Source organism: Nerophis lumbriciformis, linkage group LG01, assembly GCF_033978685.3.
Source record: "Nerophis lumbriciformis linkage group LG01, RoL_Nlum_v2.1, whole genome shotgun sequence".
Classification (NCBI taxonomy): Eukaryota; Metazoa; Chordata; class Actinopteri; order Syngnathiformes; family Syngnathidae; genus Nerophis; species Nerophis lumbriciformis.
In genome coordinates, this window is record NC_084548.2 from 72530025 (window position 1) to 72557256 (window position 27232).

Below are 27232 nucleotides of genomic sequence, written 5' to 3' on the forward strand. Positions count from 1 at the left end.
TAAGCGAAAGAAGATGGATGGATGGATGGATGGATGGATATATATATATATAGAGAGAGAGAGAGAGAGAGAGATATCTACATCCTGAAAATATGCAAACAAAACTGTGTTTAGATAATTGATACTTCAAACTTGCATAAATAAATATTAAGGAATATAACATAACTTGGCTTCTGAGAGTTTCAAAATGTAATGAATAAAATGCTAAAGTTGTTGATAAACAAGCAATTATTTTAATAATTAAATATGGTCATTTTAAATGAATTATTATGATCATTTAAAATCAATTATTTGAAATATGTTTATTTTAATGTCTAATTCTATGGCTGGATGTAATAAGGAGTCACGAAAAAATACAAATAAAAATACAATTAATTTTGATGTTTTTAGCAAAATATAGTAAAAATGTATTTATTTATTTATTTTTTTAAATTAATAAATATATTTATTTTTAGGTAAAATAAACATAATAATACAATTTATCTCTAGTCTGGATGATTTAGTTCTTGTCACCCTGTTGTCCTCCCATCGTGAAAAAAGGCTGTCCTCACTCAGGTCCGCATGGAGCTGGAGGGGGCGTGGCTTCCAGCTCCGAGGATATTTGTCCCGGGAGTTTTTTGGGAGAGGCGCTGAATTTCGGGAGTCTCCCGAAAAATTCGGGAGAGTTGGCAAGTATGCTACTGAGCCACGGATGAGGAGATGCTGCTCCGTTATTGATTGAAGTAAAGTCTGAATGTCATTAGAACAGTTAGTTCCATCTTTTGACATTCTTTCCACCTTATAATCCGGTGCGCCTTATGTATGAATATAGACCTGATGGACCCGCTCATTAGCAGTGCGCCCTATGGTCTAGAACAGGGGTCGGCAACCCAAAATGTTGAAAGAGCCATATTGGACCAAAAATACAAAAACAAATCTGTCTGAAAAGCCATATTACATACAGATAGTGTGTCTTGAGATATAAATTGAATTAAGAGGACTTAAAGGAAACTAAATGAGCTCAAATATAGCTACAAATGAGGCATAATGATGCAATATGTACATATAGCTAGCCTGAATAGCATGTTAGCATCGATTAGCTTGCAGTGACCAAATATGTCTGATTAGCACTCCACACAAGTCAATAACGTCAACAAAACTCACCTTTCATGCACAACGTTAAAAGTTTGGCGGACAAAATGAGACAGAAAAAGAAGTGGCATAAAACACGTCCTAGAAAGTCGGAGAAAGTTATACATGCATACTTGCCAACCTTGAGACCTCCGATTTCGGGAGGTGGGGGTTGGGGGTGGGGGCGTGGTCGGGGGTGGGGCGGGGGGCGTGGTTAAGATATATATATATATATATATATATATATATAAGAAATACTTGACTTTCAGTGAATTCTAGCTATATATATATATATATATATATATATATATATATATATATATATATATATATATATATATATATATATATATATATATATATATATATATATAAATAAAATAAATACTTGAATTTCAGTGTTCATTTACAAACTACAACTCACAAACACTTTAGAGTTAGGCTCCACCATCAGAATGTGTACTTAAACTTATAAAGATCACATGGATATTATTCAGTGAGTTGATTCACCAAAACTAACCTGTTATACAGGAGGAAAAAGCACACAGGACGTTTCAATTGTTCACAGACTGGTCGCTCTCATCAGAATGACAAGACACTTCCGGTCTGCAGGTGATAGCATTCAATTGGGAAGAAACGCCCTACTGCCCCCTACTGACCAATGTGAATACTGATAAATGTGTGATGACAGCTCCAAAAACGAATTCAAACCACAAAATAAAATAAATAAATCAACACAAAAATGTGACACATTATGGGTGGGTCACATATGCATGTACAGTAGATGGCAGTATTGTCCTGTTTAAAAGTGTCACAACATTGCTGTTTACGGCAGACGAACTGCTTTACGGTAGACACTGTTGTTGTGTGTTGTCAACACGTCACTCAGGTCCGCCTGAATTTCGGGAGTTTTTCGGGAGAAAATTTGTCCCGGGAGGTTTTTGGGAGAGGCGCTGAATTTCGGGAGTCTCCCGGAAAATCCGGGAGGGTTGGCAAGTATGTATACATGTAAACTAACTACGGTGAGTTCAAGGACCGCCAAAATTAGTAGGACAAAACGGCGCTCGCCAAATACTCGAATCAGTGAAGCATGTTTAATATAAACAGTGTGCTTTGTAACAATTAGGGAGGCTTGTGTCATGTTTGTCCTCCTACATAAACCATATTAAAACAAAAAATAAACAATTTTCCCCTCATCTTTTTCCATTTTTCATACATTTTTTAAAAAGCTCCAGAGAGCCACTAGGCGGCGCTGGTTGCCGACCCCTGGTCTAGAAAATACAGTACTCAACATTTCTACACTGATATTGTATTTCAGTGCAGACCTACCTACTCAGTGGCCTAGTGGTTAGAGTGTCCGTCCTGAGATCGGTAGGTTGGGAGTTCAAATCCCGGCCGAGTCATACCAAAGACTATAAAAATGGGACCCATTACCTCCCTGCTTGGCACTCAGCATCAAGGGTTGGAATTGGGGGTTAAATCACCAAAAATGATTCCCGGGCGCAGCCACCGCTGCTGCCCACTGCTCCCCTCACTTCCCAGGGGGTGATCAAGGGTGATGGGTCAAATGCAGAGAATAATTTCGCCACACCTAGTGTGTGTGTGACAATCATTGGTACTTTAACTTTTTAACTTTAGATGTGGAGAAACATAATTTACGCACTCACTTGTTGCTAGGCAGAATTTGGGCCTGGAAACGCATTGCATTGTGGGTCCACATGGCTTATTTACATGCCTGAATGCAACACTCTGTACTTAAGTTCCTTTTGACAGCAGTTTTTTCCATTTAAAATGTATTTTTAGTTTTATTCATATTTCAGTTAGTTTAGTTTTAGTCGACTACATTTAGTAGCGAGCCTTGGAAATAGGGTACAGTTTGTCTCTGATTTTTATTTATTTATCTTGTACAATCCATTTTAATCCACAAAAATGGCTACCCACAATGCATTGCACACGGCAACAACTGACATCCAAACGGGATTAAGTCAGGTCAAAAACAATATGCATCCAAAATCTTCCGAGTTAATCCTTGCCTGGTTGCTGGCGGAGTGACCCCAAGTTGCAGAGGCGGCAGGCGACGTGCAAGTAACAAATCCTTTTAATTAGCGACAGCGCTGGAACTAAAGCTGAAGGAGTAAAACAAATATCTTTAATGTGTAAAGCCAACACAGAACCACGGCGAATCAGCCCTGAAGGCAGGTGGAACTAAATAGAACTAATTAACAATGAGGAACAGAAGTGCTGGTAGAAGAAAGTAAAGGTGCCGCAAAACACGGAGACTAAACAGGGTATAGCCAAAAATGGGAGCACCAAATGATACCAAAAACTGGAGAATACCGCAGCAAAAATTGTTGTGAAGCCGTACTTGTGGGACAGTTGGTATACACCCACTTTGTAGTGTCAGGATTTTCCAATCCAGAATGACATGTTTAGGTTTATCAACTACATTGCATCCAGAAAGTATTGACAGCGATTCACTTTTTTCAATATTTTGTTATGTTACAGCATTGGCGTTGTTAGGCCTATTAAGCCCCCCTAAAATATTCTTAAGCCCCCCTAAATAATTTGGTGTTATATATATATATATTTTTTTTTTTTTTACAAATACATATTCATTATAAAGTGGCCCGAATATGAGTTTAAATAAATAATGATATAACCTGTTATTATTCACTCAGTTTCCCCTCACTTCGTAGCGTAAGGTAGAGAGCCCCTTTCGTGCGTCGGTGTCCAATCCATTCCACTTGTTCATAAAGAAAATGTCCATATCACTCAAATTCCAGTCCGCATTTTCTCTGCGACCTTGCTTGCGGTCCTGCAGGTGTACGAAGCACATTATCTTCCTTTACAAAGAGTGAAGCTGCACGAAACCTTGTGTGTGCAATTGTAAATCATTTAGTTTTTAAGTTTTGTGTTTCTTGTAGAATCTATATAAAGTAATGTACATTAGCCTATTGTTAAAATAATGAAAAAAACATAATTAAGTATATTTGTTTTATTGTATTGTTACATTAATAGCTGTTGTATTATTATAGGATGGCTTGTGAAACATTTCATAGGATTTTCAGAGGGAGGAAAAACCAAGACATTTAATATAAAATGTAAAATGAATAAATACATAAAAAGAAAAAGTAAAAAAAATGGTTAAAAGCATTTTTTTTTAAATAATAATAATAACAATGAATAATTTCTAAGTCTTTGTTAGCCGTTTGTGAAGTTTTGTGCTTGTGCGTAACGTTCGCTCGCATTCTGTGCATCTCCTGGGGGCTAAGCCCTCCCTGTCCTTAAAAGCTAGTGACGCCCCTGTGTTACAGCCATAATCTAAAATGGAAAAAAATAAAAAATCTTTTTTTTTTTTCCTCAAAATTCTACACATAATAAATGCCCCATAATGACAATGTAAAAAAAATAAAAAATAAAAATAAATTTTTGCAAATAGTCACATGTACAAAACCCAAACCCAGTGAAGTTGTCACGTTGTGTAAATGGTAAATAAAAAGAGAATACAACAAATCCTTTTCAACTTATATTCAATTGAATAGACTGCAAAGACAAGATATTTTATGTTCTAACTGGAAAACTTTTGTTATTTTTTGCAAATAGTCATGAACTTAGAATTTAATGGCAGCAACACATTGCAAAAAAGTTGTCACAGGGGCATTTTTACCACTGTGTTACATGGCATACTTGCCAACCTTGAGACATCCGATTTCGGGAGGTGGGGGGTGGGGGGGCGTGGTCGGGGTGTGGCGGGGCGTGGTTGGGGGCGGGGCTAAGAGGGGAGGAGTATATTTACAGCTAGAATTCACCAAGTCAAGTATTTTATATATATATATAGGAAATACTTGACTTTCAGTGAATTCTAGCTATATATATATTTATTTTATATATATATATATATATATATATATATATATATATATATATATATATATATATATATATATATATATATATATATATATATATATATATATAAATAAAATAAATTCTTGAATTTCAGTGTTCATTTATTTACACATATACACACACATAACACTCATCTACTCATTGTTGAGTTAAGCGTTGAATTGTCCATCCTTGTTCTATTCTCTGTCACTATTTTTCGAACCATGCTGAACACCCTTTCGCAGGTACCCAGAAAGGTTTCGAGTACCACCAAAAAAACTGAATCTCTGAAGACAGTATAAAAATCTGTGTTAAAGGTGTACAAATACTGTTTGTATAATAAGCATGTTTTTTTTTTTTTTACAAATGAGGGTTAAGAGTTCAGTACTAAAAAAAAAAGAAAAAAAAGAATGTGGCTTAAGTAGTTTTTTAATTGAGCTGCTGCATTTTTTGGTTGGGTTGTTTATTTATTTTGAGTAACTTCTATACATTTCTAAAAGGGGCATAATGTAATAGAGTGATCTATGTTTGTCTGTTGCCATCTCCTGGTGAATGTTGGCTATAGCGTACTGGGGTTACTTTTTGGTTGGCCGACGATTTACGTGGGGTTGCGCACCTGACGTCACTCAGGTCCGCATGGAGCTGGAGGGGGCGTGGCTTCCAGCTCCGCCTGAATTTCGGGAGATTTTCGGGAGAAAATTTGTCCCGGGAGGTTTTCGGGAGAGGCGCTGAATTTCGGGAGTCTCCCGGAAAATCCGGGAGGGTTGGCAAGTATGGTTACATGGCCTTTCCTTTTAACAACACTCGGGGGGGGCCATAGATAATTAATTCAGCCCGCGGGCCCTGACTTTGACACAGAGGTCTTAGGGGCTTGTCAGGTTCAAACACTGATGACATCTATCACATGCAGAGACTAATTTCACCACACCTAGTGTGTGTGTGACAATCATTGGTACTTTAACTTTTTTATTAAACAGACAAGAAGCAAGGAATCATGCAGAGACAGAGTTCAATTTGGCTCAATGAGGAGAGACGTTTTTGGGCTGGGGGAGTGGGGGGTGGGGGGGGGGGTGTAATTTCAGCAGCCCCAGTTGGACACAATATATGATTATTCAGAAATGCAAATGTGCTGACACTCGTGATATCGCCCTGTCTCTGCTCTGTCTGCGTCACGGTACTCGATGTTCAGGACACAAACAACACTGATACGAGATGATGTCCCTTTGCACAGATAGAATAATACAACTTCAGCACAATTGATAATAACTAAAGCAACGGCCTTTAAGCAGGAGAGTCGTGTGATAACTTACACATAATTATTCTAACAGGGCTCCTGTTTGTCGGCTCACAGAGCTGTTTTGGCCAGTTCCTTATCTGTTTTGAAGAAGCAGCAGTGCTCCTTTCTGGGCGAGAGGGGCTGTTTTCGCTCTACGTAAGCTGACTCTTTTTGTTTGGATTTAGACTTCTTCTTGCTGATGCTATTGTCGCATTGTAAGGGCTGGTCTCCTGAAGCCTTAGTACTACTATTCTGTCCCTGGGGTCCTTTTTTACTCAACATATATGTCATCCAAAAGAACTTGGGATTGACCAGTGTGTTTTATTCCCTGCTAGGAAGACTGGTGGCACGCAACAATAACAAAATGTGGACAAAGTGAAACGCTGTGAATACTTTCCGGATGCACTGTGCGAACGCTGCTCTGTATTATATGTAAACAAAGCTATTGGAACGTAAGATCCTACTGGGCACGAGTTTGTTACACCAAATCCGACAATTCTAAGCGCGCTCCTCGGTGTGCTTTGGTGGAGAAGCAGATAGGATATCATACATTTGTGAGAATTAGATATTTTTAAGTGTTATTTTTTAATCCATAGTCATGTTTAAAACAGCTAGTATTCTCCCATGTAGTTATGTCCGCTAGTAAACTCTTTGTTTTGTCTTAAGGGCTCCTGTTTGTCGGCTCACAGAGCTGTTTTGGCCAGTTCCTTATCGGTTTTGAAGAAGCAGCTGCGCTGCTTTCTGGGCGAGAGGGGCTGCTTTTGCTCTTTTTGTGTCACCTGTAATCAGCGCACCTGTGGTTGATGAGAGATCCTGCCTTCATAAGCCTGCTCAACCTGCTATCCGGCGCCAGAACGTAACCATCCGTTTGTGTACCGTAAGCCGACTAACCCTGCTTTATGCACAATTTGCTCTGTGTGTTTTTGTTCCCCGTGTTATTGATTGTCTCGTGTCCTCCTTGTCGCTCCAACTACAGACCTCCATTCCCGCGTTGACGTGCTGTGTGTCTCGTCATTCCTTGTTCCTCTGCTTCCCGGACTCTCTCTTGGATCCCGACCTCCCGCTTGGACACGGACCTCCTACGCCCCGCTAAAGCCCCCGACTTCCTGCTTGCCTCACGGACATTTGAGCCTGCCTTTCCCTTCCGTGACTTGCGCCATATATTGTATGTGTATAAATAATGAGAATCAGCACCTCCAAGTCCGAATCCATGTTTCTCGCCCGGAAAAGGGTAGAGGAGACCCTGCCCCAAGTGGAGGAGTTCAAGTACCTCGGAGTCTTGCTCACGAGTGAGGGAAGAGTGGATCGTGAGATCGACTGACGGATCGGTGCGGCGTCTTCAGTAATGCGGACGCTGTATCGATCCGTTGTGGTGAAGAAGGAGCTGAGCCGGAAGGCAAAGCTCTCAATTTACCGGTCGATCTACGTTCCCATCCTCACCTATGGTCATGAGTTTTGGGTTATGACCGAAAGGATAAGATCACAGGTACAATCGGCCCAAATGAGTTTCCTCCGTCGGGTGGCGGGGCTCTCCCTTAGAGATAGGGTGAGAAGCTCTGTCATCCGGGAGGAGCTCAAGGTAAAGCCGCTGCTCCTCCACATGGAGAGGAGCCAGATGAGGTGGTTCGGGCATCTGGTCAGGATGCCACCAGAACGCCTCCCGAGGGAGGTGTTTAGGGCACGTCCGACCGGTAGGAGGCCACGGGGAAGACCCAGGACACGTTGGGACGACTATGTCTCCCGGCTGGCCTGGGAACGCCTCGGGATCCCCCGGGAGGGGCTGGACGAAATGGCTGGGGAGAGGAAAGTCTTGGTTTCCCTGCTTAGGCTGCTGCCTTGTGACCCGACCTCGGATAAGCGGAAGAAGATGGATGGATGGATGGAGTACCTCCAAGTCCGAGTCCATGGTTCTCGCCCGGAAAAGGGTGGAGTGCCATCTCCAGGTTGGGGAGGAGACCCTGCCCCAAGTGGAGGAGTTCAAGTACCTAGGAGTCTTGTTCACGGGTGAGGGAAGAGTTGATCGTGAGATCGCCAGGCGGATCGGTGCGGCGTCTTCAGTAATGCGGACGCTGTATGGTGAAGAAGGAGCTGAGCCGAAAGGCAAAGCTCTCAATTTACCGGTCGATCTACGTTCCCATCCTCACCTATGGTCATGAGCTTTGGGTTATGACCGAAAGGATAAGATCACGGGTACAATCGGCCGAAATGAGTTTCCTCCGCCGGATGGCGGGGCTCTCCCTTAGATATAGGGTGAGAAGCTCTGTCATCCGGGAGGGGCTCAAGGTAAAGCCGCTGCTCCTCCACATGGAGAGGAGCCAGATGAGGGTTTCGGGCATCTGGTCAGGATGCCACCCGAACGCCTCCCTAGGGAGGTGTTTAGGGCACGTCCGACCGGTAGGAGGCCACGGGGAAGACCCAGGACACGTTGGGACGACTATGTCTCCCGGCTGGCCTGGGAACGCCTCGGGATCCCCCGGGAGGGGCTGGACGAAATGGCTGGGGAGAGGAAAGTCTTGGTTTCCCTGCTTAGGCTGCTGCCTTGTGACCCGACCTCGGATAAGCGGAAGAAGATGGATGGATGGATGGAGTACCTCCAAGTCCGAGTCCATGGTTCTCGCCCGGAAAAGGGTGGAGTGCCATCTCCAGGTTGGGGAGGAGACCCTGCCCCAAGTGGAGGAGTTCAAGTACCTAGGAGTCTTGTTCACGGGTGAGGGAAGAGTTGATCGTGAGATCAACAGGCGGATCGGTGCGGTGTCTTCAGTAATGTATCGATCCGTTGTGGTGAAGAAGGAGCTGAGCCGAAAGACAAAGCTCTCAATTTACAGGTCGATCTACGTTCCCATCCTCACCTATGGTCATGAGCTTTGGGTTATGACCGAAAGGATAAGATCACGGGTACAATCGGCCGAAATGAGTTTCCTCCGCCGGGTGGTGGGGCTCTCCCTTAGAGATAGGGTGAGAAGCTCTGTCATCCGGGAGGTACTCAAAGTAAAGCCGCTGCTCCTCCACATGGAGAGGAGCCAGATGAGGTGTTTCGGGCATCTGGTCAGGATGCCACCCGAACGCCTCCCTAGGGAGGTGTTTAGGGCACGTCCGACCGGTAGGAGGCCACGGGGAAGACCCAGGACACGTTGGGACGACTATGTCTCCCGGCTGGCCTGGGAACGCCTCGGGATCCCCCGGGAGGAGCTGGAAGAAATGGCTGGGGAGAGGAAAGTCTTGGTTTCCCTGCTTAGGCTGCTGCCTTGTGACCCGACCTCGGATAAGCGGAAGAAGATGGATGGATGGATGGAGTACCTCCAAGTCCGAGTCCATGGTTCTCGCCCGGAAAAGGGTGGAGTGCCATCTCCAGGTTGGGGAGGAGACCCTGCCCCAAGTGGAGGAGTTCAAGTACCTAGGAGTCTTGTTCACGGGTGAGGGAAGAGTTGATCGTGAGATCGACAGGCGGATCGGTGCGGCGTCTTCAGTAATGCGGACGCTGTATGGTGAAGAAGGAGCTGAGCCGAAAGGCAAAGCTCTCAATTTACCGGTCGATCTACGTTCCCATCCTCACCTATGGTCATGAGCTTTGGGTTATGACCGAAAGGATAAGATCACGGGTACAATCGGCCGAAATGAGTTTCCTCCGCCGGATGGCGGGGCTCTCCCTTAGATATAGGGTGAGAAGCTCTGTCATCCGGGAGGGGCTCAAGGTAAAGCCGCTGCTCCTCCACATGGAGAGGAGCCAGATGAGGGTTTCGGGCATCTGGTCAGGATGCCACCCGAACGCCTCCCGAGGGAGGTGTTTAGGGCACGTCCGACCGGTAGGAGGTAGACAGGACACGTTGGGACGACGATGTCTCCCGGCTGGCCTGGGAACGCTTCGGGATCCCCCGGGAAGAGCCGGACGAAGTGGCTGGGGAGAGGAAAGTCTTGGTTTCCCTGCTTAGGCTGCTGCCTTGTGACCCGACCTCGGATAAGCGGAAGAAGATGGATGGATGTATGAATAAATCTAGAGCTTAACCATGCCCCCTTGTGGTCTGTGCCGTTTACTCCTCCCAGTACACGAAATTTTGTTTGGATTGGGACCTCTTCTTGCTGATGCTATTGTCGCATTGTAAGGGCTGGTCTCCTAAAGCTTTAGTACTACTATTCTGTCCCTGGGGTCCTTTTTACTCAACATATATGTCATCCAAAAGAACTTGGGATTGACCAGTGTGTTTTATTCCCTGAGAGGAAGACTGGGCACGAGTTTGTTACACCAAATCCGACAATTCCAAGCGCACTCCTCTGCGTGCTTTGATGGAGGTGCGGCTAAGATATCGCAAATGACACTCAGGAGATCTGCACAACTCTATCATCTTTTAGACGTTCTATAAATCACGTGCAGAGTAGCACAAGCAGGCAGTCGGGGGACAGACCAGTTTTGGATTTGCATATGCGCCAATCCCCCTCCTGCTCCCCCGCCCTCCTACTTCTCCACGGCATCAGGCTAAGATGTTATGTAAGGAGCCAACAAGATGGCAGAGATGCAGCCCGGGTGTTGCCTCCCAGGCCTCCACTCTAATCATTCTCTGGGAATTGCACACCAGGGAAAGCAGCGGATTAGCAAGTCGCCCACGTGTGCACCACCGAGTCAATACAACAGCCGGTAACTTTGTCACCGTTGGCGAGCGAGGCGCGGGCTTAATGAGATACGGCGGCGATGGTGTGATATTGATTCGCGTCTCAGCGATTCCGTTATTACATCAAGGAGAGCGTCAGAGCACCATCTTGCCACCTCATACTCTGTAGACACAGAGTGCAGCCAACTCTGGGTTTGTTTGTTCTTTTGCCCTGGAGGAGGTTTTTTCTTTTCTTGACAGACTCAGCAGAGGCTTTTTTTTTTACAGCCTCTGCTGTTGTTTTGAGGTGCTGAAGCCCCCAAAAAGGGACAAGCAGTAGAAAATGGATGGATGGATGTTGTTGTTTTTCCGCCATGCAAATTCAAACGACTTTGCAAAAAACTGTGAGGAAGTTCAGCTAAATCCTCAGGTTTGATTGATAAAAAATATATACTGTGCATCCACTCCAGTCCTATAGGTGGCGGTATGAGGAAAAGTCCAAGTAAAAAAAAATTTCCAGGAATTTCCAGAATTTCCGGTTTCCCAAAGACCTATTTTCACCTCTTTCTGAAAAGTTTTCACAGTCCAATTTTTTTTTAAACCCTTTTTAATCTTTCAAACTTTAAAACATTCCTCTTAGTTGGGACAAAAATTGTCTTGTTTTTTTTTCATACAAATTTCCAGGGTTTTCCCAAATTCCAGAGATTAATCAAGGATTTTTGATTCTGATTTCCGAATCACCCATTCTCAATTCAAACTGTGACTACGTCAACATTTCAACAACTCATTCATAAATTCCCAGTTTTCCCAAAATTCCCAAATTTCCAGGAAATTCCCATTCAAATGAATGGACGTATTCATAGTTCTACAATGGCCTAAACTCTCAAAATGTTTTAAACCCGAGCCCGACCTTTCAACCATCCACCCACACGACTCTTCCGCTTTACCAAATGCAAAACATGTTTTTCCTTTCCCAAAATTCCAGATTTTCCAGGAATTTTCAAGAATTTGACAATGAGTGTGCATCATACAATCTAATGCATAGCCCACATTTCTCATGTGATTTGAACCGTTCCACCATCCACTCACCTTGGACATTCAAGTCAGCATGTTTCCCGGTTCAGAAAAGTCCCTGATTACCCGGAATTACCAGGAATTTTCCCCCATTGAAAATGAATGGGCAGCATACAAACCTCTCCATATCCCACATTTCTCAACCAATTCGAACCCTTCCAACATCCACATATTCCACTCATTTTCCAAATTTAAAAAAAATTCCAGGAGTTCCCAGAATTCCCGGTTTCCCAAAGACCTATTTTCACCTCTTTCTGGAAAGTTTTCACAGTCCAATTTTTTTTTAACCCTTTTTAACCTTTCAAACTTTAAAACATTCCTCTTAGTTGGGACAAAAATTGTCTTGTTTTTTTTCATACAAATTTCCAGGGTTTTCCCAAATTCCAGAGATTAATCAAGGATTTTTGATTCTGATTTCCGAATCACCCATTCTCAAATTCAAACAACTTTGCAAAAAACTGTGAGGAAGTTCAGCTAAATCCTCAAGTTTGATTGATAAAAAAATATATACTGTGCATCCACTCCAGTCCTATAGGTGGCGGTATGAGGAAAAGTCCAAGTTTAAAAAAAAATTCCAGGAATTTCCAGAATTCCCAGTTTCCCAAAGACCTATTTTCACCTCTTTCTGAAAAGTTTTCACAGTCCAATTTTTTTTAACCTTTTAAACTTTAAAACATTCCTCTTAGTTGGGACAAAAATTGTCTTGTTTGTTTTCATACAAATTTCCAGGGTTTTCCCAAATTCCAGAGATTAATCAAGGATTTTTGATTCTGATTTCCGAATCACCCATTCTCAAATTCAAACGACTTTGCAAAAAACTGTGAGGAAGTTCAGCTAAATCCTCAAGTTTGATTGATAAAAAAATATATACTGTGCATCCACTCCAGTCCTATAGGTTGCGGTATGAGGAAAATTCCAAGTAAAAAAAAAATTCCAGGAATTTCCAGAATTCCCGGTTTCCCAAAGACCGATTTTCACCTCTTTCTGGAAAGTTTTCACAGTCCAATTTTTTTTTAACCTTTTAAACTTTAAAACATTCCTCTTAGTTGGGACAAAAATTGTCTTGTTTTTTTGCATACAAATTTCCAGGGTTTTCCCAAATTCCAGAGATTAATCAAGGATTTTTGATTCTGATTTCCGAATCACCCATTCTCAAATTCAAACAACTTTGCAAAAAAACTGTGAGGAAGTTCAGCTAAATCCTCAAGTTTGATTGATAAAAAAATATATACTGTGCATCCACTCCAGTCCTATAGGTGGCGGTATGAGGAAAAGTCCAAGTAAAGAAAAAATTCCAGGAATTTCCAGAATTCCCGGTTTCCCAAAGACCGATTTTCACCTCTTTCTGGAAAGTTTTCACAGTCCAATTTTTTTTTAACCTTTTAAACTTTAAAACATTCCTCTTAGTTGGGACAAAAATTGTCTTGTTTTTTTTCATACAAATTTCCAGGGTTTTCCCAAATTCCAGAGATTAATCAAGGATTTTTGATTCTGATTTCCGAATCACCCATTCTCAAATTCAAACAACTTTGCAAAAAAACTGTGAGGAAGTTCAGCTAAATCCTCAAGTTTGATTGATAAAAAAATATATACTGTGCATCCACTCCAGTCCTATAGGTGGCGGTATGAGGAAAAGTCCAAGTAAAGAAAAAATTCCAGGAATTTCCAGAATTCCCGGTTTCCCAAAGACCGATTTTCACCTCTTTCTGGAAAGTTTTCACAGTCCAATTTGTTTTTAAACCCTTTTTAACCTTTCAAACTTTAAAACATTCCTCTTAGTTGGGACAAAAATTGTCCTATTTTTTTTCATACAAATTTCCAGGGTTTTCCCAAATTCCAGAGATTAATTAATTAATTCTGATTTCCGAAATACCCATTCTCAATTCAAACTGTGACTACGTCAACATTTCAACAACTCATTCATAAATTCCCAGTTTTCCCAAAATTCCCAAATTTCCAGGAAATTCCCATTCAAATGAATGGACGCATTCATAGTTCTACAATGGCCTAAACTCTCAAAATGTTGTGCCATTTCTAAACCCGAACCCGACCTTTCAACCATCCACCCACACGACTCTTCCGCTTTACCAAATGCAAAACATGTTTTTCCTTTCCCAAAATTCCAGATTTTACGGGAATTTTCAAGAATTTGACAATGAGTGTGCATCATACAATCGACTGCATAGCCCTCATTTCTCATGTGATTTGAACCGTTCCACCATCCACTCACCTTGGACATTCAAGTCAGCATGTTTCCCGGTTCAGAAATGTCCCTGATTACCCGGAATTACCAGGAATTTGCCCTCATTGAAAATGAATGGGCAGCATACAAACCTCTCCATATCCCACATTTCTCAACCAATTCGAACCCTTCCAACATCCAAATATTCCACTCATTTTCCAAATTTAAAAAAAATTCCAGGAGTTCTCAGAATTTCCGGTTTCCCAAAGACCTATTTTCACCTTGTTCTGGAAAGTTTTCACAGTCCAATTTTTTTTTAACCCTTTTTAACCTTTCAAACTTTAAAACATTCCTCTTAGTTGGGACAAAAATTGTCCTATTTTTTTTCATACAAATTTCCAGGGTTTTCCCAAATTCCAGAGATTAATCAAGGATTTTTGATTCTGATTTCCGAAATACCCATTTTCAATTCAAACTGTGACTACGTCAACATTTCAACAACTCATTCATAAATTCCCAGTTTTCCCAAAATTCCCAAATTTCCAGGAAATTCCCATTCAAATGAATGGACGTATTCATAGTTCTACAATGGCCTAAATTCTCAAAATGTGCCATTTTTAAACCCGAACCCGACCTTTCAACCATCCACCCACACGACTCTTCCGCTTTACCAAATGCAAAACATGTTTTTCCTTTCCCAAAATTCACGATTTTCCAGGAATTTTCAAGAATTTGACAATGAGTGTGCATCATACAATCGACTGCATAGCCCACATTTCTCATGTGATTTGAACCGTTTCACCATCCACTCACCCTGGACATTCAAGTCAGCATGTTTCCAGGTTCAGAAAAGTCTGTGATTACCCGGAATTACCAGGAATTTTCCCCCATTGAAAATGAATGGGCAGCATACAAACCTATCCATATCCCACATTTCTCAACCAATTCGAACCCTTCCAACATCCACATATTCCACTCATTTTCCAAATTAAAAAAAAATTCCAGGAGTTCCCAGAATTCCCGGTTTCCCAAATAAATATTTTCACCTCTTCCTGGAAAGTTTTTGACCATTCCACCTTAAAAACATGCCTCTTAGTTGGGACAAAAACTGTCCTATTTTTTTCCGTACAATTTTCCGGAGTTTTACCAAATTCCAGGGATTAATAAAAGGACTTTTGATTCTGATTTCCGAAATAGCCATTCTCAATTCAAACTGTGACTACATCAACATTTTTTAACGGATTCCAAAAGTTCCAACACCACCCCATTCATATCATCTCTATTTTCAAAAATTCCCGGTTTTCCCTAATTTCCCAGGAAATTTCCATTCAAATGAATGGACGTATTCATAGTTCTACAATGGGCCTCTCTTCTCCATATCCCACATTTTTCAACCGATTCGAACCGTTCCAACATCCACATATTCCACTAATTTTCCAAGTTTAAAAAAAAATTCCAGGAGTTCCCAGAAGACCTATTTTCACCTCTTCCTGGAAAGTTTTTACAGTCCAATTTTTCTAAACCCTTTTTAACCTTTCAAACATTCCTCTTAGTTGGGACACAAATGGTCCTATTTTTTTTCGTCCAAATTTCCGGGGTTTTCCCAAATTCCAGGGATTAACCAAGGATTTTTTATTCTGATTTCCGAAATACCCATTCTCAATTCAAACTGTTACTACGTCAACATTTTTTAACGGATTCCAAAAATTCCAACAACAACTCATTCATAAATTCCCAGTTTTCCCCAAATTCCCAAATTTCCAGGAAATTCCCAATCAAATGAATGGACGTATTCATAGTTCTACAATGCCCTAAATTCTCAAAATGTTGTGCCATTTTTAAACCTGAACCCGACCTTTCAACCATCCACCCACACTTCTCTTCTGCTTTATCAAACGGAAAACTTTTTTTCCCTTTCCCCAAATTCCCCGTTTTCCGGGAATTTCCCGGAATTTTCTCCCCATTGACAATGAGTGTGCATTATACAATCGACTGCATAGCCCACATTTCTCATCTGATTTGAACCGTTCCACCATCCACTCATCCTGGACATTCAAGCCAGCATGTTTCCCGGTCCATAAAATTCCCTGGTCACCCGGAATTACCAGGAATTTCCCCTCATTGAAAATGAATGGGCCGTATACAAACCTCTCCATATCCCACATTGCTCAACCATTTCGAACCATTCCAACATCCACATATTCCACTCATTTTCGAAGTTAAACAAAAATTCCAGGAGTTCCCAGAATTTCCGGTTTCCCAAGGACCTTTTTTTTTACCTCTTCCTGGAAAGTTTTCACAGTCCAATTTTTTAACCGTTTTTAACCATTCCACCTTAAAAACATTCCTCTTAGTTCGGACAAAAACGGTCCTATTCTTTTTTCCGTACAAATTTCCGGGGTTTTCTGAAATTCCAGGGATTAATAAAGGACTTTTGATTCTGATTTCCGAAATAGCCATTCTCAATTTAAACTGTTACTTTGTCAAAACATTTTAACGGATTCCAGAAGTTCCAACACCAACCCATTCATATGATCTCTATTTTCAAAAATTCCCGGTTTTCCCAAAATCTCCAGGAAATTTCCCAAATTGAAAATGAATGTGCCGTGTACAAACCTCTCCACAACCCACATTTCTCAACCGATTGGAACCGTTCCAACATCCACACACTCCACTCACTTTGGACAATCAAATTACTACAAATTTCCGGGGGTTTCCGAAATTCCAGGGATTAATCAAGGATTGAAAGTTTTTGCAGACCAATTTTTTAACCGTTTTTAACCATTAAGACATTCCTCTTAGTCTGGACAAAAAACGGTCCTATTATTTTTTTCGTACAAATTTCCGGGGTTTTCCAAAATTTCAGGGATTAATAAAGGATTTTTGATTCTGATTTCCAAAATACCCATTCTCAATTCAAACTGTTACTACGTCAACATTTTTTAACGGATTCCAGAAGTTCCAACACCAACCCATTCACGTCATCTCTATTTTCAAAAAATCCTGGTTTTCCCTAAATTTCCAGGAAATTCCCATTCAAATGAATGGACGTATTCATAGTTCTACAATGGCCTAAACTCTCAAAATGTTGTGCCATTTTTAAACCCCAACTCGACCTTTCAACCATTCACCCACACGACTCTTCTGCTTTATCGAATGGATTTTTTTTTCTCCCTTTTCCGAAATTCCCAGTTTTCTGAGAATTTCCCAGAATTTTTGCCCCCGTTGAAAATGAATGGGCAGCATACAAACCTATCCATATCCCACATTTTTCAACTGATTCGAACCGTTCCAACATCCACATATTCCACTCATTTTCTAAGTTTAAATTTTTTTTCCAGGAGTTCCCAGAATTTCCGGTTTCCCAAAGACCTCTTTTCACCTCTTCCTGGAAAGTTTTCACAGTCCAATTTTTTAACCGTTTTTGACCATTCCACCTTAATAACATTCCTCTTAGTTCGGACAAAAACGGTCCAATTCTTTTTTTCCTACAAATTTCCAGGGGTTTCCGAAATTCCAGGGATTAATAAAGAATTTTTGGTTCTGATTTCTGAAATAGCCTTTCTCAATTCGAACTGTTACTACGTCAACATTTGTTAACGGATTCCAGAAGTTCCAACACCAACCCATTCATTTAATCTCTATTTTCAAAAATTCCCAGTTTTCCCGAAATCTCCAGGAAATTCCCCCGAATTGAAAAATCAATGGGCCGTGTACAAACCTCTCCACAACCCACATTTCTCAACCGATTGGAACCGTTCCAACATCCACACACTCCACTCACCGTGGACAATCAAGCCTTCCAGTTCCACTCGCGCGTATCGGCGTTTTGCAAATTCTAGTTCAAAAGTCACATTTGCCTAATTGGGAGCCTAAAATCGACTTTGCTCCATCAAAACAGCGCAGTATTGATGATTGATGTTTTTGAAGAGTGCAAAGACCCTTATTGAAATGATGCAAAGACCCTTATTGAAATGATGCAGAGTCCCTTATTGAAATGATGCAAAGAACCTTATTGAAATGATGCAAAGACCCTTATTGAAATGATGCAAATACCCTTATTGAAATGATGCAAAGACCCTTATTGAAATGATGCAAATACCCTTACTGAAATGATGCAAAGACCCTTACTGAAATGATGCAAAGACCCTTATTGAAATGCACGCTTCGCCTCATCCGTCTTCATAACGATTGCGGCTGCAGCGAGCGCGAGATGTTGCAACTTTTTGCAGCCCTCCAAGCTCCCCTGAGAGACAACAAAGCCAGCAGGATTTTTTCCTCAGGTTCTCTCCCCCCAAAGTTTGCTTGAGATGTCATCATGTCGGCGCAAGAAGGGTTCTGACTCCACGACACACCTGAGGTTACGTGTCACGTCTTTCAAAGCCTTTTTGCTCCACCGGGGGGATTTTTTTCTGGCTGCTGATGTCGGAGCGGGGAGAGACTTTGATGAGATGTGTTCATTAGTCCACTTGGCAAGCTTTTTAAGTGATGCACTGCTGGGACATTTTACTCACGCTGCTTTAGAAACGTACACTTTTAAGTAGACTTTTATTTAGATTTTTGTTCTTTTACAAAGACGAATCCTCCACTTTTTTTTTTATGAAAGGCTATACTGTTGTCAGGACTTGATCTTGGGAGTTTGCTTTTCCAGGATGCAACGGAAAGTTGGCACGGGCGAGACGGGAATTAAGGATGGATCTTAGAGGCATGGACAGAGCATAAATGTAGTGTGAGGTCGTCAGGACGAACAACAGAAAATGAATGAACTTAAATACTTATGGACATGATTAACAACAGGTGCGTGACTCAAAAACAGGTGCGTGACATGACAGGTGAAACTAATGGGTAACTATGGTGACAAACCAAAACTGCACAAAAAGTCCAAAAATAAAACCTGATCACACAGACATGACAACTGTAGCCTGATATCATCAATATTAGTATAGACCAGGCCTGGGCAATTATTTTGACTCGGGGGGGCCAAGTTTGGAGAAAAAAAATGTGTCCGGTATATCTATTTTTAGGAACACTAATTCAAAACATCACAATAATGTCTGATTGAATGCTAAAAACGTTACGACAGACCGCCTTAAAAAACGGAAATAAAAAATGTGGGATTTACAATGTTAACTATGAATCATAAAACACTGTATATTGCATACTTGCCAACCCTCCCGAATTTTCCGGGAGACTCCCGAAATTCAGCGCCTCTCCCGAAAACCTCCCGGGACAAATATTCTCCCGAAAATCTCCCGATTTTCAGCCGGAGCTGGAGGCCACGCCCCCTCCAGCTCCATGCGGACCTGAGTGAGGACAGCCTTTTTTCACAACGGGAGGACAACAGGGTGACAAGAACTAAATCATCCAGACTAGGGACAAATTGTATTATTATGTTTATCTTACCTAAAAATAAATATATTTATTAATTAAAAAAAAAAAAAAAAAACTAAATACATTTTTACTATATTTTGCTAAAAACATCAAAATTAATTGTATTTTTTTTGTATTTTTTCTGACTCCTTATTACATCCAGCCATAGAATTAAAATACACATATTTGAAATAATTAATTTTATATTATCATAATAATTCATTTAAAATGACCATATTTAATTATTAAAATAATTGCTTGTTTATCAACAACTTTAGCATTTTATTCATTACATTTTGAAACTCTCAGAAGCCAAGTTATGTTATATTCCTTAATATTTATTTATGCAAGTTTGAAGTATCAATTATCCAAACACAGTTTTGTTTGCATATTTTCAGAATATATATATATATATATATATATATATATATATATATATATATATATATATATATATATATATATATATATATATATATATATGTATATATATATATATATATATATATATCATACTTGCCAACCTTGAGACCTCCGATTTCGGGAGGTGGGGTGTGGGGGCGTGGTCGGGGGTGGGGCGGGGCGTGGTTGGGGGCGTGGTTAAGAGGGGGGAGTATATTGACAGCTAGAGTTCACCAAGTCAAGTATTTCATATATATATATATATATATATATATATATATATATATATATATATATATATATATATATATATATATATATATATATATATATATATATATCTACATCCTGAAAATATGCAAACAAACTGTGTTTAGATAATTGATACTTCAAACTTGCATAAATAAATATTAAGGAATATAACATAACTTGGCTTCTGAGAGCTTCAAAATGTAATGAATAAAATGCTAAAGTTGTTGATAAACAAGCAATTATTTTAATAATTAAATATGATCATTTTAAATGAATTATTATGATAATTTAAAATCAATTATTTCTAATATTTTTATTTTAATGTATAATTCTATGGCTGGATGTAATAAGGAGTCACGAAAAAATACAAAGAAAAATATAATTAATTTTGATGTTTTTAGCAAAATATAGTAAAAATGTATTTATTATTATTATTTTTTAAATTAATAAATATATTTATTTGTAGGTAAGATAAACATAATAATACAATTTATCTCTAGTCTGGATGATTTAGTTCTTGTCACCCTGTTGTCCTCCCGTCATGAAAAAAGGCTGTCCTCACTCAGGTCCGCATGGAGCTGGAGGGGGCGTGGCTTCCAGCTCCGCTGAAAATCGGGAGATTTTCGGGAGAATATTTGTCCCGGGAGGTTTTCGGGAGAGGCGCTGAATTTCGGGAGTCTCCCGGAAAATTCGGGAGGGTTGGCAAGTATGATATATATATATATATATATATATATATATATATATATATACAGTATATATATATATATACATATATATATATATATATATATATATATATATATATATATATATATATATATGTATGAAATACTTGACTTGGTGAATTCTAGCTGTCAATATACTCCCCCCTCTTAACCACGCCCCCAACCACGCCCCGCCCCACCCTCGACCACGCCCCCCACCCTCCACCCCCCACCTCCCGAAATCGGAGGTCTCAAGGTTGGCAAGTATGGTATATTGACAACTTCTGACCGTCACACCCCCTCTCCATCCACATATTTTACAATCAAGCGAAACGCCACTAATACACCCCCATACCATCACACATGCTGCCTTTTACACTTTGCGCCTAGAACAATCCGGATGGTCCTTTTCCTCTTTGTTCCGGACGACGAAACCTCCACAGTTTCCAAAAACACGTGGCTTGGCATTGTCTTGCTGAAATAAGCAGGGGCGTCCATGATAACAACATATGTTGCTCCAAAACCTGTATGTACCTTTTCAGCATTCACAGATGTGTAAGTTACCCATGTCTTGGCCACTAATACACCCCCATACCATCACACATGCTGCCTTTTCAACATTGCGCCTAGAACAATCCGGATGGTTCTTTTCCTCTTTGGTCCGTACGACAAGACCTCCACAGTTTCCAAAAAAACAATTAGAAATGTGGACTCGTCAGACCACAGAACACTTTTCCACTTTGCGTCGGTCCATCTTAGACGAGCTCGGGCCCAGCGAAGCCGACGGCGTTTCTGGGTGTTGTTGATAAATGGCTTCGGCTTTGCATAGTAGAGTTTCAACTTGCACTTACAGATGTAGCGACCATCTGTAATTACTGACAGTGGGTTTCTGAAGTCTTCCTGAGCCCATGTGGTGATATCCTTTACACACTGATGTCGCTTTTTGATGCAGTACCGCCTGAGGGATCGAAGGCGCGTAATATCATGGCTTACGTGCAGTGATTTGTCCAGATTCTCTGAACCTTTTGATGATATTACGGAGCGTAGATGGTGAAATCCCCAAATTCCTTGCAATAGCTGGTTGAGAAATGTTGTTCTTAAACAATTTGCTCAGGCATTTGTTGACAAAGTGGTGACCCTCGCCCCGTCCTTGTTTGTGAACGACTGAGCATTTCATGGAAGCTGCTTTTGTACCCAATCATGGCACCCACCTGTTCCCAATTAGCCTGTTCACCTGTAGGGATGTTCCAAATAAGTCTTTGGTGAGCATTCCTCAATTTTCTCACTCTTTTTTGCCACCTGTGCCAGCTTTTTTCAAACATGTTGCAGGCATCAAATTCCAAATGAGCTAATATTTGCAAAAAATAACAACATTTACCAGTTCGAACGTTAAATATCTTGTCTTTGCAGTCTATTCAATTGAATATGGGAACAGTATATTATATATGGATGTAAAAAAAGATTTTCGAACGAATCGCGATTCTTATTTGTAACGATTCTTAATCGATTCAAAAGATTTAAAAAATGTATGTTTTTTTTGTTTTATTTTATTTTTTAATCCTTCCTGTCCAGCTCCTCAGACAAATCATATAGTTGATGTAGATGATCTATATCTGCTGTACACATTTACTTTACAAAATAAAACGTTTTTTTTTGTTGCCTTATTTGCATTTGACTTTATTAAATGTCTGGGTAGAATTTTATTCAACAAAACCAGTTTTCTTTTAAGTAATATAGAAATGTATCACCGCTGTTGATCTATATTAAGGAGATATTTAAGGGCATCACTTCCTGTTGAAAAGCGCTCTGTATTTGGTAGTGCCTGCGCAGTTTGTATTAAAATTGCTTTTTTTTTTTTTTTTTAGGTAATGTCTTGCCCAAGGACACAGCGAAAGTGACCATAGGCGGAAGCGGGGATCGAACCTGGAACCCTCAAATGGCCCCATAAAAAAATGTATTACATTTTTTTTATAAGCAAATTTTTTATTACATTTTTTTTAATTAAAAAAAAATTAATTTAATTTTTTTTATTACATTGTTTTGTTGCTCTATTTTCCAATGACACTGTACTGAGTTTTCGATTTATTTTATACAATTTTCCATTTTGTCTGTCATTTGTGCCCCAAAAGGGACAAGCGGGTAGAAAATGGATGGATGGATTTGTGCGCTTTCATTTTTGAAGTTGTTCTTGATGCATTATGTCAATTGATTGACAACTGTGACTATTTAAGGGCATCACTTCCTGTTGAAAAGCGCTCTGTGTTTGGTAGCGCCTGCGCAGTTTGTATTAAAATTATTACAAGGACACTTGCTTTTTTTTTTTTTTTTTTTTTTTTTAGGTAAAGTGTCTTGCCCAAGGACACAGCGGCAGTGACCATAGGCGGAAGTGGGGATCGAACCTCGAAACCTCAAGTGGCCCCATAATATTTATTGCTTTATACATTTGATTTATTTTTTCATTTTTTTAATGAAATTTTTTTTAATTAATTTTTTTTTAATGAAATTTTATTTAATTTTATTACTTTGTTTTGTTACTCTATTTTCCTATGACACTGTACTGAGTTTTTGATTCATTTTGCACAATTTTCCATTTTGTCTGTCATTTGTGCGCTTTGGCGGAAGCGGGGATCGAACCTGGAGCCCTCAAGTGTGTTATAAATTTTTTGAATTAAAATTTTTTTTAATTACATTTTTTTATTTTTTTTATTACATTTTATTTAATTTTATTACATTGTTTTGTTGCTCTATTTTTCTATGGCACTGTACTGAGTTTTTGATTCATTTTGTACAATTTTGTCTGTCATTTGTGCGCTTTGGCGGAAGCGGGGATCGAACCTGCTTTATACATTTTTTTAATAACTTTTTTTTTTAATCACATTTTTATTTTTATTTTATTACATTTTATTTTATTACATAGTTTTGTTACTCTATTTTCCTATGACACTGTACTGAGTTTTTGATTCATTTTGTACAATTTTCCATTTTGTCTGTCACTTGTGCGCTTTGGCGGAAGCGGGGATCGAACCTGGAACCCTCAAGTGCGTTATACATTTTTTTAATTAACTTTTTTTTTAATCACATTTTTTTTTAAATTACATTTTATTTAATTTTATTACATTGTTTTGTTGCTCTATTTTTCTATGGCACTGTACTGAGTTTTTGATTCATTTTGTACAATTTTGTCTGTCATTTGTGCGCTTTGGCAGAAGCGGGGATCGAACTTGGAACCCTCAAGTGCTTTATAAATTTTTTTAATGACATTTTTTTTTAATAATTTATTTTCATTTTATTACATTTTATTTTATTACATTGTTTTGTTACTCTATTTTCCTATGACACTGTACTGAGTTTTTGATTCATTTTGTACAATTTTCCATTTTGTCTGTCATTTGTGCGCTTTGGCGGAAGCGGGGATCGAACCTGGAACCCTCAAGTGCGTTATAAAATTTTTTAATAAAAATTTCTTTTAATTACATTTTTTTTTTAAATTACATTTTATTTAATTTTATTACATTGTTTTGTTGCTCTATTTTTCTATCGCACTGTACTGAGTTTTTGATTCATTTTGCACAATTTTGTCTGTCATTTGTGCGCTTTGGCGGAAGCGGGGATCGAACCTGGAACCCTCAAGTGCTTTATACATTTTTTTAATGACATTTTTTTTAATCATTTATTTTCATTTTATTACATTTTATTTTATTACATTGTTTTGTTACTCTATTTTCCTATGACACTGTACTGAGTTTTTGATTCATTTTGTACAATTTTCCATTTTGTCTGTCATTTGTGGTAGAAAATGGATGGATGAATGGATGGATTTGTGCGCTTTGGCGGAAGCGGGGATCGAACCTGGAACCCTCAAGTGCGTTATAAATTTTTTTAATTAAAATTTTTTTTAATTACATTTTTTTTTTAATTACATTTTATTTAATTGTATTACATTGTTTTGTTGCTCTATTTTTCTACGGCACTGTACTGAGTTTTTGATTAACTTTGTACAATTTTGTCTGTCATTTGTGCGCTTTGGCGGAAGCGGGGATCGAACCTGGAACCCTCAAGTGCTTTATACATTTTTTCAATAACATATTTTTTTAATTACTTTTTTATTTTTATTTTATTACATTTTATTTTATTACATTGTTTCGTTACTCTATTTTCCTATGACACTGTACTGAGTTTTTGATTCATTTTGTACAGTTTTCCATTTTGGTGTTATTTGTGCGCTTTGGCGGAAGCGGGGATCGAACCTGGAACCCTCAAGTGGCCCCATAATATTTATTACTTTATACATTTTTTTAATTAAAAAAAATTGTATTTAATGTTTTTTATTACATTTTATTTAATTGTATCACATTGTTTTGTTACTCTATTTTCCTATGACACTGTACTGAGTTTTTGATTCATTTTGTACAATTTTCATTTGTGCGGGGATCGAACCCGGAACCCTCAAGTGGTTGGCTCTACCAACTGAGCCACGCCACCCCCTAAAATGACATATATAGTACAGAATTATTTGTTCAAAATGGTGTATTTTTTTTTTCTTCCCCGATTAAATGTGCCTAATAAACTTACTCCTGCTTGATGCCGACCGCTCTCTGCAGTTAAGTAAAGAACCCCCCTTGCAAGTTACGCGTCTTTAAAAAGCCATCTACGTGTGGAGACGCCAAACAAAGCTCCTTCGGGTGCTGCTGGCGATGTCCCTGGGCGCAAACGAAGACGCCAAGCGGACTGCACTGCAGCGAGCTGGCGACCGGATCGCGCCGATAACAACCTGCCGGGATCCGGGAGTTCCGACACACCGCGAGCACGGGAGCGCGCGGAAGGATGAGAAGGAGGACACGTACCAGCTCCGTGGTCATGTTCTGCTGAGTTGTGGCAATCATCTTGGGAAAGGAAGTGTTGGCGAGCTCTCGGAAGACGGCGAGCGTCTGCGCTGTTTGCCTCCTGCCTTCAAGTTTGAGTCCTGCGGTCCTCACCAGGATGCTGATGATGCTGCTGGTGGTGCTGATGCTGACGGTGGAGGAGGGGGCGCACCCCCCCCCCCCCCCCTCCAGCCCCTCAGTCACTCCCCCCTTCCTCTCTCATTCGCTGCTGACTCTTCTTCAATCACTTCCACGATATTGATCCGCACGCAAATGAATTGTACTTCCCATTGAGACAGTTGAACGTCAAATCCAATAGCCATTATTGAGTATCCGTATCACACGTGTGTCCAACTCAAGGCCCGGGGGCCACATCTGGCCCGCCACACCATTTTGAATGCTTGGAAATAATATGCATCGATGAAGTTGTTAGGAACTCGCATGGCTGCAGTTTTTGTGACCCCCAAGATGCAGGAACCAGGAGGACAAAGAGCAGGTAAGGTGAGTTGTATTACTCCAAACAGAGAGGGACACAGTCTTGCATGTAATAGTTACCAACATAAAGCTATCTAGAGAGTCCCAAATTTCAGTGCCCCTCCCGAAAATCTCCCGGGGCAACCATTCTCATGAATTTCTCCCGATTTCCACCCGGACAACAATATTGCCTTTAGCGTCCTCTCTCACCTGAAACCTTCACCCTTTACCGGCCGCATGCTGTCCTCAGTCACGTCCGCTTTTCCTCCATATAAACATCGATGGCTTTGGGAAGTCAGTGCACACAACAACCTATCTGGATTACATAAGAGATTCGATAAGGAATCGGTTCGATAAGAGGATTCGCTAATGGCATCGACATCGATAATTTCTTAACAAACATCATCCCTATCCTCCTTCTTTTATTCATATATATATATATACATATATATATATATATATATATATATATATATATATATATATATATATATATATGTGTATATATATAGGCGTATTTATTTTATATATATATATATATATATATATATATATATATATATATATATATATATATATATATATATATATATATATATATATATATATATATATATATATATATATATATATATATATAATAAATACTTGAATTTCAGTGAATTACAGCTATATATATATATATATATATATATATATATATATATATATACATATATATATATATATATATATACATGGACGGGTTTTTTATTTATTTATTTATTTTATTGTTGTTGCACTGCCGTTATTTCATTTTTTTGTTGTTTATTTCTGGGGAGAAAAAAAAAGGGCATTTTTGTGAAATCATTGCAAAAAAGTATAAAAAAAACCTTTAAATTAAATTTATATATATATATATATATATATATATATATATATATATATATATATATATATATATATATATATATATTTCATTTTTTTGTTGTTTATTTCTGGGGAGAGAAAAAAGGGCATTTTTGTGAAATCATTGCAAAAAAGTATAAAAAAAACCTTTAAATTAAATTTGA

General features: G+C 39.4%; 1 protein-coding gene across 1 annotated transcript in view; it reads right to left on the minus strand.

Moving 5' to 3' along the window:
• LOC133572630 (inactive dipeptidyl peptidase 10) overlaps positions 1-25804 on the minus strand; it is a 166521-nt gene extending 140717 nt beyond the window's left edge. Inside the window, exon 1 of the mRNA XM_061925477.1 lies at positions 25689-25804. Within this exon, the coding sequence (XP_061781461.1) occupies positions 25689-25727 (39 nt within the window). The 5' untranslated portion in view covers positions 25728-25804. The remainder of the gene's footprint in view (positions 1-25688) is intronic.
• Between the last annotated feature and the right edge of the window lie 1428 nt (positions 25805-27232).